General features: G+C 41.9%; 1 protein-coding gene across 1 annotated transcript; it reads right to left on the bottom strand.

The window, feature by feature from the left end:
* Positions 1-652: 652 nt before the first annotated feature.
* mturn (maturin, neural progenitor differentiation regulator homolog (Xenopus)) lies at positions 653-13,097 on the bottom strand. The gene is made up of 3 exons (XM_079879650.1): positions 12,650-13,097; positions 2,819-2,941; positions 653-2,515 (listed from the first exon to the last, which is right to left on the bottom strand). Exons 1-3 carry the CDS (start codon positions 12,818-12,820, stop codon positions 2,408-2,410), a joined length of 402 nt encoding a protein of 133 aa, XP_079735776.1. The 5' UTR covers positions 12,821-13,097; the 3' UTR covers positions 653-2,407.
* Between the last annotated feature and the right edge of the window lie 5,060 nt (positions 13,098-18,157).

Below are 18,157 nucleotides of genomic sequence, written 5' to 3'. Positions count from 1 at the left end.
TACTTCAATGACTGACTTCACATCTCATAACATACAAAGCCTAATATTTAATGTCAAATTTACATCCAACAAAAGTCCAAGAATATGTCATGTGTTCTGCTGAAGAAGGTTACAGCTTATATGTGTGGGGAAAACAGCAATCGAGTAATTATGAAAACAAAGAGCTAAGAAATACAGAATACACTCATAAGGATCAAATTTAATTGCTGAATTTTAGGTTACAGTACATGCTGACCCAAACAAGTTTTACTCCAGATTAATTCTAAATGACTCTAAACAACAGGCTGATCAATATTAATCTAAATCAATGACAATATTTCCAATTACCACATTGTAAGATTTGAACAATCTTCTTAGAAATTAAATGATTAGTTATAAAGGTGACTCAGATATCATCCACAAATGGATTTACACACACAAAGGAGTGAGTAAATAAATAAATATAATAAAAGGGTCAAATATAATAAACAATAGATAAATATTAATAAATAATATAAATAATAATGAAAATAATATGAATAAAACAGGTATCACAAATCCAGTACAGAACTTTAGCTGTTACATAAGTACATAAAGACAAAAAAATAATACATTTAAACAAACAAATCCATTTTATGGTTAAGCAGAAGTAATCAAAATTAGACAAAACGTGGCTAATTTGAGAAGTTTATCACTGAAGACTTTTGGACAAACAAAACCAAATAAAAACCACAATCTGGTACAGAGCTTTGACGGTTACAGAACTACATAAAGACAGTCAGAAAAACAGCAGCTTTGATCTCAGTAACACACTTCCGTATAATGTTGGTGTAACTTCATCTCTACGCTCGACGTGTGCAGGAAGACACTATGGAAGCAGAAGACGGAGGAGGTTTAGCGTCAGCACATTCACGTACAGTATGTCCTGGAGAGACGGCCTGTGCAGTCCTTCAGGCATCATCATGATGAGATATGAGTGATAAATGATGCTTTAAAGAGGTCACATGACCATGAACAGCAGTGACATCAATATACTCTTCAAAATAAAGGTTCCAGGGATTTACAGGACAATTCCACAAAGAACTTTTCATTCTCTAGTTCTTAAAAAAAGAACATTCTGGAAAGTTCTGGTGATTTAAAGAACGTCATCATTTGCCTAATCAATGTTTTGAAGAAGTACATAACAACTCAAGAACCCTATGAGGCCCAAACAAAAGGTTCTTGATAAGAAGTGGATTCAGAAGCGCTGAAGAACCTTTATTTTAAAGTGTGAAACAGAACTTGTTTTCTTGAATTAGATACACAGTTTGACCTTTCTCTGGTTAAGCTCAGAGTTAAGCTTTCTTAACTCAGAGGACTAGATACAATATGTTGATTAATACAATCAAAAGACAATCAAGGCAAAGAGAGGATTAAAATAAGAAATGTCACCCATCCAAACACACATAACCTCATCACCTCTTCCTCAGGGATTATCAGACTTCTGATCTGATCCTTAACCACAGATGCTTTGTATGCACTTGCAATCAGCTTTGGTTATTTGTCATTTAGTGAGTGATTTGAAGTACATTTCAATTAAAGCACAATCCCACAGAAGTGACCCAGGGTTAAAAGTCTCATTCAAGGGTACGATAAATCCACAATCGACATCTAGATTCTCCACAGCCAACATGAAATCAAAACTCACCCTAATTACTTTCATATTGCATGTTCCAGGCTTTATTGTGACGGATTCATTGGTGCACATTATTCCCACCAAAAATAAAAAGACTTTTCTTATGACGTCACCTTTAATTATTCGACTTGAGCAAATTCACAATTGTTTTGTTCAGAACAGCAAACTACTCTTACTATTTTGCAGTATATAATGTTAATTTGGTGTGTTGCATGGAATATCCCAGTGATATTCAACATTTATTAAAATGTGCAGTGTTTATGCTAGGTATTTGCTAGTATTTAATTGAATCAGACTATGAAGAACTAAGATGTTTTTACCACATAACTGGATTCATAACATCCTTATTTTTGAAGATGACAACTGCACGCCACTCGCTGAATTAAACATGCAACGTAATCATGTGACAACAACGCAGCAGAATTCCAATCTGAACATATTTACTACCTTATGATGTCACCTCGTCACATGATGGGTTTGGGAGATAAAAAAAAAGAGAGCTGGGAATGAGATATTTGTTTTATCTCTGCTTGAATGTGATTAGAGTTATCATGACATGACAAATATTGACATGAGAGTTAATATAGATCAAAATAACATGATCATTTGAGTTAAAATCAGGGTGCAAGAAAAGCTGTCCAGATATTAAAGGGTGTAATGGTGCAGTGTGTGTGTGTGTGTGTGTGTGTGTGCCAGGTGAGTAAGGTTAGGAGAGCAGGGCTTGATGCAGAGACTGAGCCTCACTGCTGGCCATTATTGCTGGCTCACACCCATCTGCTGGTGGTCTGGCTCTGGTTCCTCCTCCACGTCTGCATGATACTGATCGAATGTGTCATCATCGATATCTGGAAGACCCAGGAGCTGCAGGACAGTTTCACAATCATTCCACACAGAACAGAATCAAACCAGAACAAAACAAAACAGAATGTTCAGATGCAACATGCATTCCATCAGAAGATCGTAAACAGTTCTGGCTCTGAAATCTGATTGAATGAGTCAGGTTTGAAACATCTGAAAAATAGGTCATATGCACACATCTCTGTCTGTATATCAACATTTATGCTGAATTTTATGATATACAGTTAAACCAATGAGTTATACCTGGCTGAATAATAGTTTATTGTGTTAATTATTCTTGATAAACGTGGAGCGAGAGAGACTTACAGGCCTGAAGGATCTGAAGACTTTGTCCAGCACCTCCAGCAGTGTTTTCTTCCCACAGGAGGAGATGTAGTCCTGTGCCAACTGCAGGAATGGTAGACAGTCCTCGCTCTCACTCCACACGTGCTGAAAACACACACACACGCACACACACATGCACATACACAGGATTAGATTCAACACATAATTTCACCAGCAGTTTCACAGACGTCCAAATATTTCACTTAACACTACAACACTGTGTGTGTGTGTGTGTGTGTGTGTGTGTGTGTGTATGTGTGTGTGTGTGTGTGTGTGCGTGTGTGTGTGTGTGTGTGTGTCTGTGTAAATCTTAAATGCAAAGTCACTTTGTATAAAAGCGTCTGCCAAATGCATTAAAGGAGAACTCCGGTCACACGCGTGATCATAGGTACTAAACCTATGCGCGTGAACTCGACAATCGATTACTATGGACTTTGACCGAAAACAGGATGTAAATACAGGTATGAGTGCTGGCTAAATAAATATCATTTTTATTCATATCTTTCACATCTACTGCAGTCAGATTGACCTGCGTTCACTCCGAAGGAATCACTCACATGACCTGTGCACTTGTAATGACACATCAAGGATGTTAAGAGGCTAAAAGCAGGTTTAAAACTTGCCCCATTGAAGTCAACAGGGTGCAAATTTTAAAAAGAGGATAACACGGTGTAGGCAACACCGATTTTTGTCGTTGTTCTCTGTATTGACAGCACTCCAAATGTACAAAAAAATGAGCTCAAAAAAATGAGCTCAATGTTAAAATTGACCGGAGTTCTCCTTTAATTTTTCCTCCATGGAGTTGCAAAGCCCAGTAAACAATGTTTTAAATGTTCCTGACAAACTTTACACTTTTATAAATCATTTGCAATGGAGAGAATTTGTAAAATTATATCTACACCGATCTCCTTTTGAAAATCAGACTGGTATATTTCCCTGGTATATTTATTTCTGGAGTTATTAAATAGGTACATACAGAATATGGATAAAAGGAATTCTGTGAAGTCAAGTCGAGCTTCCTGCAGAGAATCTGGGACACTAAAACTCTTTGTCCCGTTATATTTATCCGAGCGAGAGGGACCGTTTTTCAGTAGATGGCCCAAATAATCTTCTCCTGCCAAACGGCATTTGAGAAAAAAGTTTAATGAGGAAATAGAATCGGATTCAAATACAATACAATAGATCACAGAGTTCTACTACTAAATAAGTTTACAGTGTGTTCATTTGTGTAAAACCTGATGGTGTCAGTTAGTAAAAGTCAAATGAATTGAGTTATAAAGTACATTTCTGTTGTTTATTGTTTGTTTGCTGATACTGTCACGGTTGTGAATTCATTGTTTCCTCTGTGTCTCGTGTCATTGTTGTTTACATGTCTGTGAGTTTGCGTGAGTGGGCGTTGTCCCGCTCACGTGTTTGTTCAGTGCTCCAGCTGTTCGCAATCTTCTCATTCTCCACCTCAGCTGATTCACATTACCGTTCCCTATTTATACTCACTCATCTCTCCATTCCAGTGTCCATCCGTTGTTTGCCTGTTCCCGCGTGTATGTTCGTGTCGTCTTCCGGGTTGTCGTGTCTACAGTGGATCCCTGTTGTTTCACCGCACCCGAGCACAGATCACCGAGCACCTGCACTCAGCACCGAGCACTTGACCATCGAAGTCCCTGTGTGTCCGAGTCTGAGCGTCTTCCCCTGTGTGGACCGTCCGGAGCTGTTGTTTACCCGCGAGATCGCGGCCACGCCCTGAGAGGAACTTTCTTTCCTGAATTGTCTTATTCTGTGTTGAAGTTCCAATAAATATATTGTTCACCCGCTATTGCTTCCAGTTTTGTATCATGACAGAACGGATGGACCAAACGATGGGAGCAGCGGGTGATTCATCTGCTTCCCTAGAGGATTTCATTCGAGTATGCATCGGCCGGATGGATGCACAGGAGCGCAGCCAGGGGGAGACAGGACGCGCCATCCAGACTCTGGTCACACAGGTGTCCGAGCTCACCCAGCGGTTCCATCAGCTACAACCCCCCACTGCGCCAGCACCTCCAGCAGCACTTGCAGTTCCCCCCACACCACCCGTGCCTCTCTCCCAGTCGGAACCCAGACTGCCCACGCCTGAATTATACTCTGGTGAGCCGAATTTCTGCCGTCCATTTCTGACACGTTGCAGTATGCATTTCTCATTACAGCCCAGAACTTTTGAAAAGGAGGAGGCGAAAGTAGCCTTCGTGCTGACGCTATTGACTGGGAGAGCGGCGCTTTGGGGAACTGCAGTGTGGGAGAATCGAGACCAGTGCTGCTCCTCGTTCCAAGCCCTCTCGGCGGAGATGAGACGGGTCTTCGATCGAGCCGTCGAGGGGAAGGAGGCTGCCAGGGTCTTGACTGACCTACGCCAAGGAGACCGATCGGTATCAGATTATTCCATCGAGTTTAAGACCCTGGCGGCCGGGTGTCGCTGGAACGAGGAGGCGCAGTGGGACCATTTCCTGCATGGGCTGGCCGAACGTGTCCAGAGGGAAATCTACGCCCTGGACCTTCCTTCAACGCTCAATGGACTCATAGACCTGGCCCTGAGAGTGGACGCCCGTCTGTCCAGGATTGGGCAGAGAACACCCACCAACCCAGTTCAGAGTCGGAGTGAGAACCAGCGGTCCAGCGGCCTGGACACGTTCGGCTCCCACGATCCCGAGCCCATGCAGGTGGGGCGAGCTCGGCTTTCCCGGGAGGAGAAAGAAAGGCGGAGATCCCAGGGCCTCTGTCTCTATTGTGGTGGCAACGGACATTATGCCTACAGTTGTCCAGTAAAAGGCCCAGCCCGATAGTAAGTTTGAGGCTACTATCGGGTGGGATCTCCGCAGGTAAGACCTCATCCACTTCCACCATCCTCCCGGTAAGACTGAGATGGTCAACTCTGGATCACCACTGCACTGCACTCATTGACTCTGGGGCAGAAGGTAACTTTTTGGATCATCAGTTTGCACTTCAATTACAGATTCCTCTTCATACACTTTCCCAGAAGATCACAGTCAACGCATTGAACGGACAGACTTTACCCACCATCTCCTTGGTCACCGAGAAACTTACACTCATCACTTCTGGAAATCATGCTGAAACTATATCATTTTACATCACTGACTCTCAACTCACACCCATAGTTTTAGGACACCCATGGCTCAGTTTACACAACCCCCGCATCGATTGGAAAAGACGAACCATCTCAGCTTGGAGCACTGAGTGTCACAATTCGTGTCTTGTGTCTGCTTGTTCTGTTGTTTCTGTTCCTGTGTTACAGGAGGAAGCGGTGGATTTATCAAACGTGCCCGAGGAGTACCGTGACCTGAGTGAAGTGTTCAGTAAGTCTAGAGCTGCTTCTCTCCCTCCGCATCGTCCCTATGACTGTGCTATAGATTTATTGCCAGGTAAGTCTCCGCCTAAGGGCAAGATTTATTCACTTTCAGTTCCTGAGAGAGAGGTTATGGAGAAATATATTTCTGATTCTCTAGCAACCGGGTTCATCCGCCCTTCCTCTTCTCCAGCGGGGGCGGGGTTCTTTTTTGTGGGGAAGAAGGACGGTTCTCTGCGACCTTGCATTGATTACCGAGGGCTGAATAACATCACGGTAAAGAATACTTATCCTTTGCCGTTGATGTCTTCAGCCTTCGAGAGGTTGCAGGGAGCGTCTCTCTTCACTAAATTGGACTTGCGTAATGCTTATCATTTGGTCCGCATCAGGGAGGGGGATGAATGGAAGACTGCTTTTAACACCCCTAGGGGGCATTTTGAATATTTGGTTATGCCTTTTGGGCTTTCCAATAGTCCCGCAGTCTTCCAGGCACTAGTCAATGATGTGTTGCGAGACATGATCGATCAATTCATATATGTTTACCTGGATGACATATTGATTTTTTCTTCGTCTCTCCAGGAACATGTGCAACACGTACGACTAGTACTTCAGAGGTTGCTAGAGAATGGGCTTTTTGTCAAGGCGGAGAAATGCGTTTTCCATGCACAGTCAGTTCCTTTCCTGGGACACATCGTGTCGTCTGAAGGTATGCTTATGGACCCTGACAAGGTTAAGGCTGTGGTAGAGTGGCCAATCCCAGATTCCCGCAAGGCCCTGCAGCGGTTTCTGGGATTCGCCAACTTCTATCGGCGTTTTATTCGCAATTTCAGCCAACTAGCCGCACCTCTGACCGCCTTGACCTCTCCCAGAACTGCGTTCAGGTGGTCAGACGCAGCTGAGGCTGCGTTTGCCAAACTCAAGAGCCGCTTTGTTTCAGCTCCTATTCTCATAGCCCCTGATGCTTCACGTCAGTTTGTGGTAGAGGTCGATGCGTCGGAGGTGGGGGTAGGTGCAGTGCTTTCACAACGTTCACCTTCAGACGACAGAATGCATCCCTGCGCGTTTTTGTCACATCGATTATCTCCTGCCGAACGAAACTATGACATTGGTAACCGGGAGTTGTTGGCAGTCAAGTTAGCCTTGGAGGAATGGCGTCACTGGTTAGAGGGTTCAGGGGTACCCTTTACAGTCTGGACTGATCACAAGAATTTGGAGTACATTAGAACCGCTAAAAGATTGAACTCCAGGCAGGCTCGGTGGGCACTTTTTTTCGGTCGCTTCGATTTTACACTTTCCTATCGTCCGGGTTCCAAAAACGTCAAACCCGATTCTTTGTCGCGTATTTTTGATCGTCCCGAACACGAAGCTACTCCTGAGCGCATTTTTCCTGAGAACCTGATTATCTCTTCGCTCACATGGGAGGTCGAATCGAAGGTCAAGAGGGCCTTAGAAGGGGTAACGCCTCCGATCCGGTGCCCACCTAACCGCTTATTTGTGCCGGAGGAATTACGATCAGAAGTCGTCCAGTGGGGTCATAGTTCCAGTCTAGCTTGCCATCCAGGGGTGAGTCGTACCATATTTCTAGTTAAGCAGCGATTCTGGTGGCCCCTGATGGCTCGTGATGTTCACAATTTTGTTTTGGCTTGCTCTAGTTGTGCCATTGGTAAGTCGTCCAATCGACCCCCAGCTGGGTTACTTCAACCGCTGTCGGTGCCTTCGAGACCTTGGTCCCACATCGCTCTAGATTTTATCACCGCCCTCCCACCCTCCCAGGGTAACACGGTAGTTTTGACCGTGGTGGACCGATTCTCGAAGGCAGCCCACTTTATTCCCTTGCCCAAATTACCTTCAGCCAAGGAGACAGCGGTGGCAGTCGTTGACCACGTCTTTCGGTTACATGGCCTCCCGACAGACGTGGTTTCTGACAGGGGACCCCAGTTTGTGTCCAGATTTTGGCGAGAGTTTTGTAAATTACTGGGGGCGACGGTCAGTCTGTCCTCTGGGTTTCATCCCCAGAGCAATGGCCAAACTGAGAGAGCCAACCAAGATTTGGAAAGATCATTACGATGTTTGGTCTCCAAGAATCCCTCCTCCTGGAGTCAACAACTTTCCATGGTGGAGTACGCCCACAATACGTTACCAGTGTCATCCACGGGCCTATCTCCGTTTAAGTGTAGTGTAGGATACCAACCACCTGTTTTTCCTAGTACTGAGTCCGAAGTCGCGGTCTCCTCCGCCCACGCCTTCATCCAGAGGTGTCACCGTACTTGGACGAGGGCCCGTGAGACTCTCCTCCAAGTGCGGGAACGCACCAAGGCCAAGGCCGATCGCCACCGGTCAAGGCCTCCCGTATACGTCGTCGGTTCCAAAGTGTGGCTTTCTACTAAGGACATTCCGCTCCGCTCCGTTTCCAATAAACTGGCACCCAAATTCATTGGCCCGTTTTCTGTCACTAAGATCATTAGTCCGGTGACAGTCCGCCTCAATCTTCCTCCAGTGTACAGGAGGATTCATCCCGTTTTCCATGTGTCCAAAATTAAGCCCGTCTTTTTTGCACGCATTAATCCGCCAGCCCCGGTTCCCCCCCCGCCGCGACTCGTAGATGGGGAACCATCCTATTCGGTTCGTCGTATTCTGGATTCCAGGCGGAGGGGACGCGGATTTCAGTACTTGGTGGATTGGGAAGGTTACGGTCCGGAGGAGAGAAGTTGGGTTCCTGCTCGTGACATCCTGGATCACTCCCTTATCGATGATTACAATCGACAGGTAAGGAGTTCTGGGAATGCCGTGAGGCATTCCTAGGAGAGGGGGTACTGTCACGGTTGTGAATTCATTGTTTCCTCTGTGTCTCGTGTCATTGTTGTTTACATGTCTGTGAGTTTGCGTGAGTGGGCGTTGTCCCGCTCACGTGTTTGTTCAGTGCTCCAGCTGTTCGCAATCTTCTCATTCTCCACCTCAGCTGATTCACATTACCGTTCCCTATTTATACTCACTCATCTCTCCATTCCAGTGTCCATCCGTTGTTTGCCTGTTCCCGCGTGTATGTTCGTGTCGTCTTCCGGGTTGTCGTGTCTACAGTGGATCCCTGTTGTTTCACCGCACCCGAGCACAGATCACCGAGCACCTGCACTCAGCACCGAGCACTTGACCATCGAAGTCCCTGTGTGTCCGAGTCTGAGCGTCTTCCCCTGTGTGGACCGTCCGGAGCTGTTGTTTACCCGCGAGATCGCGGCCACGCCCTGAGAGGAACTTTCTTTCCTGAATTGTCTTATTCTGTGTTGAAGTTCCAATAAATATATTGTTCACCCGCTATTGCTTCCAGTTTTGTATCATGACAGATACTGGCACTCAGAATATATGAGAGAGCAATAACAATAAACGCTGAGGTTTGTGCTGTTATCAATGTTTTGTGCGTTGAATGCTGTCCACTTCATGCAAATGATATAAGGACAGTTTTAGTGCATGTGTGCTGCTTTGAGAACAAGGACATGACACAACAACACATCATCTGTCTCTGAGCTCATTGAAAAGCGTGCTGATATGTCAATTATAGGTTTATTTACCTCACAGGGAAATGTATGATCATCTCAAACCTCATCAAATCAAAATGGAGTTTTGTAGCTGTTAGTTCATGTCACTTTGAGGCTATCATCTATATGTACTAGAAAAAATTGTTTAAATTATTTTAAAGCTGCAGTCCGTAGTTTTTCCTCTTTGTCGCCATCTCCGTTCGAAATCTGCAATTGCAGTTATTCGTGGAATTATCAACTTTACGTGCGTTGTGCCTCGGCACGGCACAGCGCGGATGAATCCAATGTTTTGAGGAGAATGTGCGGTTGTCAATCACCACGCCGGTGTGGATACTGTCATTCGCAATCACAGATTATACTTTATGGAAGTATGACCAACATAAGAATTTTCACTGGAAAATGTCAATCTGAACAAATAACATCCACTTTTGTTCTGACCAACTAAGGGGAAAAAAGCATTGCAGTAAATCACACTGATTAAATCTAACGATTGCTTATCATATCACGTCAAACCGTGCAAATTATGCTTTGTTCTCAAATTGTTAATGTAAACAACATCAGCATTGCGTGACTACATTTAATGCCCTTCCGATAATATCCTTGTTTTCGCATGGGCCGGTTCCAGTCTCTTTTTTTTCTCCAAAGTCTTTCGCTTTTGTTTGGGTGAATCTCCAGTTGTCACTGGTGAATGTCGTTTGAACCTTCCTGGATCCGCCATCAAATTGATAAGTGTAATTATACCCAGTGCTGTGAGAAAAGGCTATAAATCTCTACCTCCAGCATCCTCACACTCATAGCCGACTAGCCGAGACTCTTCTTTATGTGGACAGATGTGACGGAATGACGCAAAGACATGCTCGAATTTCCCGCGAAAATCCACCAGTACCAGTGGAGTTAAAGACATTATTACAAGCTTACTGTTTTGAATTGAGCTAAGGCAAGCATAGTTTTGAACAATGGCTGGTTATGTACTTGCTCAAAAAATTATTTTGGATAATTTTTAACTCAAAAAAGCTATGGACTGCAGCTTTAAAGTATACAAAAATTCTAATGCTCAACTACTGGTTAAAGGCGATTACAGTAATATTGATATGTCCACTCAACATGTGGTGAACTACTCTACACACTGTCTTTCTCCTGAGATCTCAGCTCAAGCTGTGTTGTGAGGGAATGCCTGAAGCAATGGATAGAAAACTTTCTTTTACTGATTTCAGAGATTATGTATGCATCTGACAAGAGCTCACAGGAACAGTGGGAAAAACCCTCGCAGAGGAGCTCTACCAATTCACATCAATTCACTTCAACTGTATTAACTTGAAGAAGGCTACTGACAAGAATCAACATTAGTAACTGTTCAGAAATGTAAAAAGCTCACCAGAATGTAGCCAAACCGAATGGGTAACACTTTACAATAGGGTTAATTAATAGGCTACGCTACATTAACTAACAATGAGCAATACATTTGTTACTATAGTATTTATTAAAAATACAACTGTTCATTTTTAGTTCATGTCAGCTAAAGATACAGATACAACTTTTGAGCATGTATTAGTAAATGTTGAAATTAACATCAACTAATATTAATAAATGCTTTAGAAATATTTTTTATTGTTAGTTCATGTTAACTGATGTTGTTAGCAAATGAAACATTATTGAAACGAGATAACACTAAATGCAAGCTTTCTAAAACACCGTCTAAACAGCTATTTGGAAATTGGTAAACATTATCAATCACTTGCACAGCACTTTTATAGTCTGAGGACACTAGCAAAAATGCTTCTTTTTGCATCCTTTAATATTTCATTATATATTTTATTACCATCATAACAATCTGAGTGAAAGGTTAAACCCAAAAATTGCTTGCACTAATGTACTTATTTTATATATTGATATGCACAATTTTCTGATTTTACACCATTTAAAGAAAAACAAAGAGAAAAATCCTGTTTACGTCTAAGTTTAAATGAACATGTCATGTGGTCCCAGACATTTGGCCCTACTGTATTTTTTATCTATTATTAATGTAAAATCTCTCTCTCTCTCTCTCTTTCTCTGTCTCACACACTCTCTCTCTCTCTCTCTCTCTCTCTCTCTCTCAGTGACCCTGCTGATCGTGGTATTGATCAGTCTGAGTAATTAGAGCCGTGTCCTGCTGCTGCATGAGCTCTGGGACTGCAGGGTGATGCGATGCGGTCGGTCCTATCATGTGCTGTGATGTCAGGGAAACTACAGTAAACTGTTGTGCTTCATTTCAAACAGAAACCAAACATGTATCCAACAGACATGTGCAAGGGGAGCATTAATGCAAATGCAGCATGTGTTTTTTACTACATCACAACACCAAAAAACCCCCAGAGAATATCGGCACTATTTATCCCTCAATGACAGTGAACTGTGCAGCTTTAGACCTTTGTGCTGATAAAACACATTTACACACACCTCATGGCCCTGAAATGGAGCTGATGCAATACCTGTCTGACCAGAACACATGCATCAGTCTACACACACTGCATATTACACTTGTATTGTAATTGTTGGCAGATGCATCCTACAACCCTACAGCACCCAAAACATCCAGCCAAGCATTTATAGAGAAAGTACTGCAGTCAAAAACAATGACATCATTTCATTGGCTTTCAGACAAAGGCCTTAAAACACATGCAAAAAATAAAAAGTATATCGGCAATACCAGCTTACAGTGATAGTATACAAATACACGCGTGATTTCAGTCTTATCCACTCCAATAAACAGGCCTGTGTCTAATAACATGCTATACCATAGTAGCATGTCCAGAAACCATGGCACTTTTTATAACTGAGACAAGAGACTGTTTAGATTATAACACAGCAGTATCGACACACACACACACACACACACACACACACTCGGGCGCGCGCACAGCTCCCCCTCCCCCTGAGGATATTACTCGATTATGTCATACTTACAAAATTGTCGGTTCCTCCCGTGAGATTGTCCGGGCAGAGCACGTAGAACGAGATCCCGGGCTCGGCGTAGAAGTCCAGCCGCCTCTCGTCCACATCCTCGGCGAAGATCAGGTCGAAAGGGTTCCCGGAGCACCATTTCTCCGCGGTGTCCACCAGCTCTTTAAACTCCATCCTGCGGGTGATGCTGATGCTGCAGATGCTGAGCACTAACGCTGCGTCGTCATGGTGATTCGAGAGGATTCGTGTTTGCTGAGGTCTCACTGTCTCATGTCGGCCTGTATTCGAGTGTTCCTGAACTGGACCTGAAGGACCGGACCCGGTTCAGCCCGCCTGTGCGGAGAACAACGCCTGTCCTCTAGCAGGATGACGTCACATGACAACACATGCGCCCCTCGTCATCATCTGCATTAGAGACCATCTCTAAAGAGATACCCGTTTCCTCAACTGATCAAACTTACTACATATATAAATAATCATATTTTTTTTGATGCTGTAGTAAATATGAATTATTTTTAACAACAGCAACAACAACAACAACAACAACAACATTTCAAGTGTATGCTGACATATGCTGACGTATTTGGTAAAGAAATGTATACGCAATTTATATTTGTTTACAGTTTTTTAGGAATTTAAATAATTTAAGAGTAAGTCTTTAAATCAATGAATATTGTATCATAAATATTATTAAGATTAATTATTTATAACTATTAAATTGTGTGTGTGTGTGTGTGTGTGTGTGTGTGTGTGTGTGTTTTGAAATGGCACTGTAGGTCGTATCTATTGTGCTCCACTAGAGGGCGCCATTAGTCCAGTGTTTGGAGCAGTGGGAGAACAGGGGTCAGATTCACGAAAATTTTTATCGTAACAAATATACATACAAAATTATAGAATTTACGGTTATTTTATATTTTAACAACATTCTTTTTGGAAATTTTAAATCTTAATTTTTGTCTTAAGAACAATCTTATGGAAAATATAAGAACATAACGCAATGTTTTGGTGAATACAAAATATTCTTAACATTTTCCCCCCGAAAATAATGCTAAAAACATAGCAGTTGAGAAGAAGCCTATTAAGCTGCATCCACACACAAAATAGAATCAGCAGTTTTTAAGCCATTACATCAACACCTCTCATAATAGGAGTGGGGGAACAGATTCCGACAGCTGGTTTTTTTTGCCGTCGGATTCTGTTCCTCCCATATTTCTGACACACTGAGGTTCTAATATTTATCAAATTGATGCTGTTTAAGCTCCATCCACACACAGAATAGAATAAGCATATTTTAAGCCAATACATCAACATCTCTCATAACTGGGGTGGGGGAACGGATTTCGACAGCTGAATTATTTGCCGTCGGATTCTGTTCCCCCTATGTTTCTTACACAGTGAGGTTCTAATATTTATCAAATTGCCACAAATTACTAGTCTCAATAGCCTAGTGGACAGTGTCCTGACAATCAATCTTTTTTTTTTTTAGCCTTGGGCGACTCGAGATCAAGTCCTGGGTCGTCGAACTTTCTTGATACTATACTTTCCTATCATAATAAGAGGCAAAAAAATATATTCTTTAAACTGATGCAAGTTAAGCTGCATCCACACACAAAATAGAATCAGCATTTTTTAAGCCATTACATCAACACCTCTCATAATAGGAGTGGGGGAACGGATTCCGACAGCTGTTTTTTTTTTTGCCGTCGGATTCTGTTCCCCCCATATTTCTGACACTCTGAGGTTCTAATATTTATCAAATTGCCACAATTTGCTACTTTCAATAGCCTAGTGGACAGTGCCCTGAAATCATTTTTTTTTAGTTTTGGGCGACCCGAGTTCAAGTCCCGGGTCGTCGAACTTTCTTGATACTATACTTTCCTATAATAATAAAAGGCAAAAAAAAAAAAAAATCTTTAAACTGATGCAAGTTAAGCTGCATCCACACACAAAATATAATCAGCATTTTTTTTTAAGCCATTACATCAACACCTCTCAAAATAGTAGTGGGGGAACGGTTTCCGACAACTGTTTTATTGCCGTCGGATTCTGTTCCCCCCATATTTCTGACACACTGAGGTTCTAATATTTATCAAATTGATGCTGTTTAAGCTCCATCCACACACAGAATAGAATAAGCATATTTTAAGCCAATACATCAACATCTCTCATCATTGGGGTGGGGGAACGGATTTCGACAGCTGAACTATTTGTTGTCGGATTCTGTTCCCCCTATGTTTCTTACACAGTGAGGTTCTAATATTTATCAAATTGCTGCAAATTCCTGGTCTCAATAGCCTAGTGGTCAGTGCCCTGAAACTATTTTTTTTTTTTAGCTTCGGGTGACCCGAGATCAAGAGATAAGTCATCGATTCAGCGTCTGCAGTTAGTCCAGAATGCGGCTGCACGTCTCTTGACAGGAAAGAGGAAGAGGGACCATATCACACCTGTGTTGCGTCACCTCCACTGGCTCCCTGTTCATTATAGGATCGATTTTAAAATTTTATTACTGACTTTTAAATGCTTAAATGGCCTGGCTCCATTATATTTAACAGAGCTTCTGCACGCTCATATCCCGGCTAGAGCGCTAAGATCCGCTAATCTCCTCCTCTTGGATGTACCGAGAAGCAGGCTAAAAACCAGAGGTGATCGAGCATTCAGTGTAGCTGCCCCTCAATTGTGGAACAACTTACCAGTCCATATCAGAACCTGCCAAACTCTGGAATGCTTTAAATCATTGTTAAAAACTCATTATTTTTCTTTGGCTTTTCCTTCGAGTTAGGGCTGTTAATTTCCTGGTAATTTTAATTTTATTTTAATTTTCACTATACCTCGTATACTGTATATTACACATGTTTTATTGTTGTATAAATGTATGAGCAGTAATTTGTTGTTGTTTTAACCTGTGAAGCACCTTGGTCAACCATGGTTGTTTTTAAGTGTGCTATATATAAATAAATTGATTGATTGATTGATTGATTGAAGTCCCGGGTCGTCGAACTTTCTTGATACTATACTTTCCTATCATAATAAAAGGCAAAAAGAAATAATCTTTAAAATTGATGCAAGTTAAGCTGCATCCACACAAAATAGAATCAGCATTTTTTAAGCCATTACATCAACACCTCTCATAATAGGAGTGGGGGAACGGATTCCGACAGCAGTTTTTATTGCCGTCGGATTCTGTTCCCCCATATTTCTGACACACTGAGGTTCTAATATTTAATTGATGCTGTTTAAGCTCCATCCACACAAAGATTAGAATAAGCATATTTTAAGCCAATACATCAACATCTATCATCATTGGGGTTGGGGAACGGATTTCGACAGCTGAACTATTTGCTGTCGGATTCCGTTCCCCCTATGTTTCCTACACAATGAGGTTCTAATATTTATCAAATTGCAACAAACAACTAGTCTCAATAGCCTAGTGGTCAATGCCCTCACAATATTTTTTTTTTTTTAGCTTTGGGCGACCCGAGTTCAAGTCCCGGGTCGTCGAACTTTCTTGATACTATACTTTCTTATCATAATAAGAGGCAAAAAAAAAATTCTTTAAACTGATGCAAGTTAAGCTGCATCCACACACAAATTAGAATCAGCATTTTTTTAAGCCATTACATCAACACCTCTCATAATAGTAGTGGGGGAACGGATTCCGACAGCTTTTTTTTTGCCGTTGGATTCTGTTCCCCCTATGTTTCTTACACAGTGAGGTTCTAATATTTATCAAATTGCTGCAAATTGCTAGTCTCAATAGCCTAGTGGACAGTGTCCTGACAATCAGTTTTTTTTTTTTTTTTTTAGCTTTGGGCGACCCGAGATCAAGTCCCGGGTCGTCAAACTTTCTTGATACTATACTTTCCTATCATAATAAAAGGCAAAAAGATTAAGCTCCATACACACACAGAATAGAATAAGCATATTTTAAGCCAATACATCAACATCTCTCATAATAGTAGTGGGGGAACGGATTCCGACAGCTGTTTTTTTGCCGTCGGATTCTGTTCCCCCTATGTTTCTTACACAGTGAGGTTCTAATATTTATCAAATTGCTACAAACAACTAGCCTCAATAGCCTAGTGGTCAATGCTCTGACAATATTTTTTTTTTAGCTTTGGGCGACCTGAGATCAGGTCCCGGGTCGTCGAACTTTCTTGATACTATACTTTCCTATCATAATAAAAGGCAAAAAAAAAATTCTTTAAACTGATGCAAGTTAAGCTGCATCCACACACAAAATAGAATCAGCAATTTTTAAGCCATTACATCAACACCTCTCATAATAGGAGTGGGGGAACGGATTCCGACAGCTGGTTTTTTGCCGTCGGATTCTGTTCCCCCCATATTTCTGACACACTGAGGTTCTAATATTTATCAAATTGATGCTGTTTAAGCTCCATCCACACACAGAATAGAATAAGCATATTTTAAGCCAATACATCAACATCTATCATCATTGGGGTGGGGGAACGGATTTCGACAGCTGAACTATTTGCTGTCGGATTCCGTTCCCCCTATGTTTCCTACACAATGAGGTTCTAATATTTATCAAATTGCAATAAACAACTAGTCTCAATAGCCTAGTGGTCAATTCCCTGACAATATTTTTTTTTTTAGCTTTGGGCGACCCGAGTTCAAGTCCCGGGTCGTCGAACTTTCTTGATACTATACTTTCCTATCATAATAAGAAGCAAAAAAAAAAAAAAAATCTTTAAACTGATGCAAGTTAAGCTGCATCCACACACAAATTAGAATCAGCATTTTTTTAAGCCATTACATCAACACCTCTCATAATAGTAGTGGGGGAACGGATTCCGACAGCTTTTTTTTTGCCGTCGGATTCTGTTCCCCCTATGTTTCTTACACAGTGAGGTTCTAATATTTATCAAATTATTGCAAATTCCTGGTCTCAATAGCCTAGTGGTCAGTGCCCTGACACTATTTTTTTTTTTAGCTTCGGGCGACCCGAGATCAAGTCCCGGGTCGTCAAACTTTCTTGATACTATACTTTCCTATCATAATAAAAGGCAAAAAGATTAAGCTCCATACACACACAGAATAGAATAAGCATATTTTCAGCCAATACATCAACATCTCTCATCATTGGGGTGGGGGAACGGATTTCGACAGCTGAACTATTTGCTGTCGGATTCCGTTCCCCCTATGTTTCCTACACAATGAGGTTCTAATATTTATCAAATTGCAACAAACAACTAGTCTCAATAGCCTAGTGGTCAATGCCCTGACAATATTTTTTTTTTTAGCTTTGGGCGACCCGAGATCAAGTCCCGGGTCGTCGAACTTTCTTGATACTATACTTTCCTATAATAATAAGAGGCAAAAAAAAAAAAAAATTCTTTAAACTGATGCAAGTTAAGCTGCATCCACACACAAATTAGAATACTATACTATACTTTCCTATCATAATAAGAGGCAAAAAAAAAAAAAAAATTCTTTAAACTGATGCAAGTTAAACTGCATCCACACACAAATTAGAATCAGCATTTTTTT

Source organism: Squalius cephalus, assembly GCF_949319135.1.
Source record: "Squalius cephalus genome assembly, chromosome: 8".
Lineage (NCBI taxonomy): Eukaryota > Metazoa > Chordata > Actinopteri > Cypriniformes > Leuciscidae > Squalius > Squalius cephalus.
The sequence above is the reverse complement of the archived record's forward strand: the minus strand, read 5'-3'. Positions and strand labels throughout refer to the sequence as shown.

What these genes read in the sequence shown, in the direction of transcription:
- mturn (XM_079879650.1), bottom strand. Translation starts at nt 12,820, where the DNA reads ATGGAGTTTAAAGAGCTGGTGGACACCGCGGAGAAATGGTGCTCCGGG. An exon ending in CGGGAGGAACCGACAATTTT is followed by an intron (nt 2,942 to 12,649) that starts GTAAGTATGACA and finishes GTGTGTTTTCAG; the next exon opens with CACGTGTGGAGTGAGAGCGA. An exon ending in TCTTCAGATCCTTCAGGCCT is followed by an intron (nt 2,516 to 2,818) that starts GTAAGTCTCTCT and finishes ACTGTCCTGCAG; the next exon opens with CTCCTGGGTCTTCCAGATAT.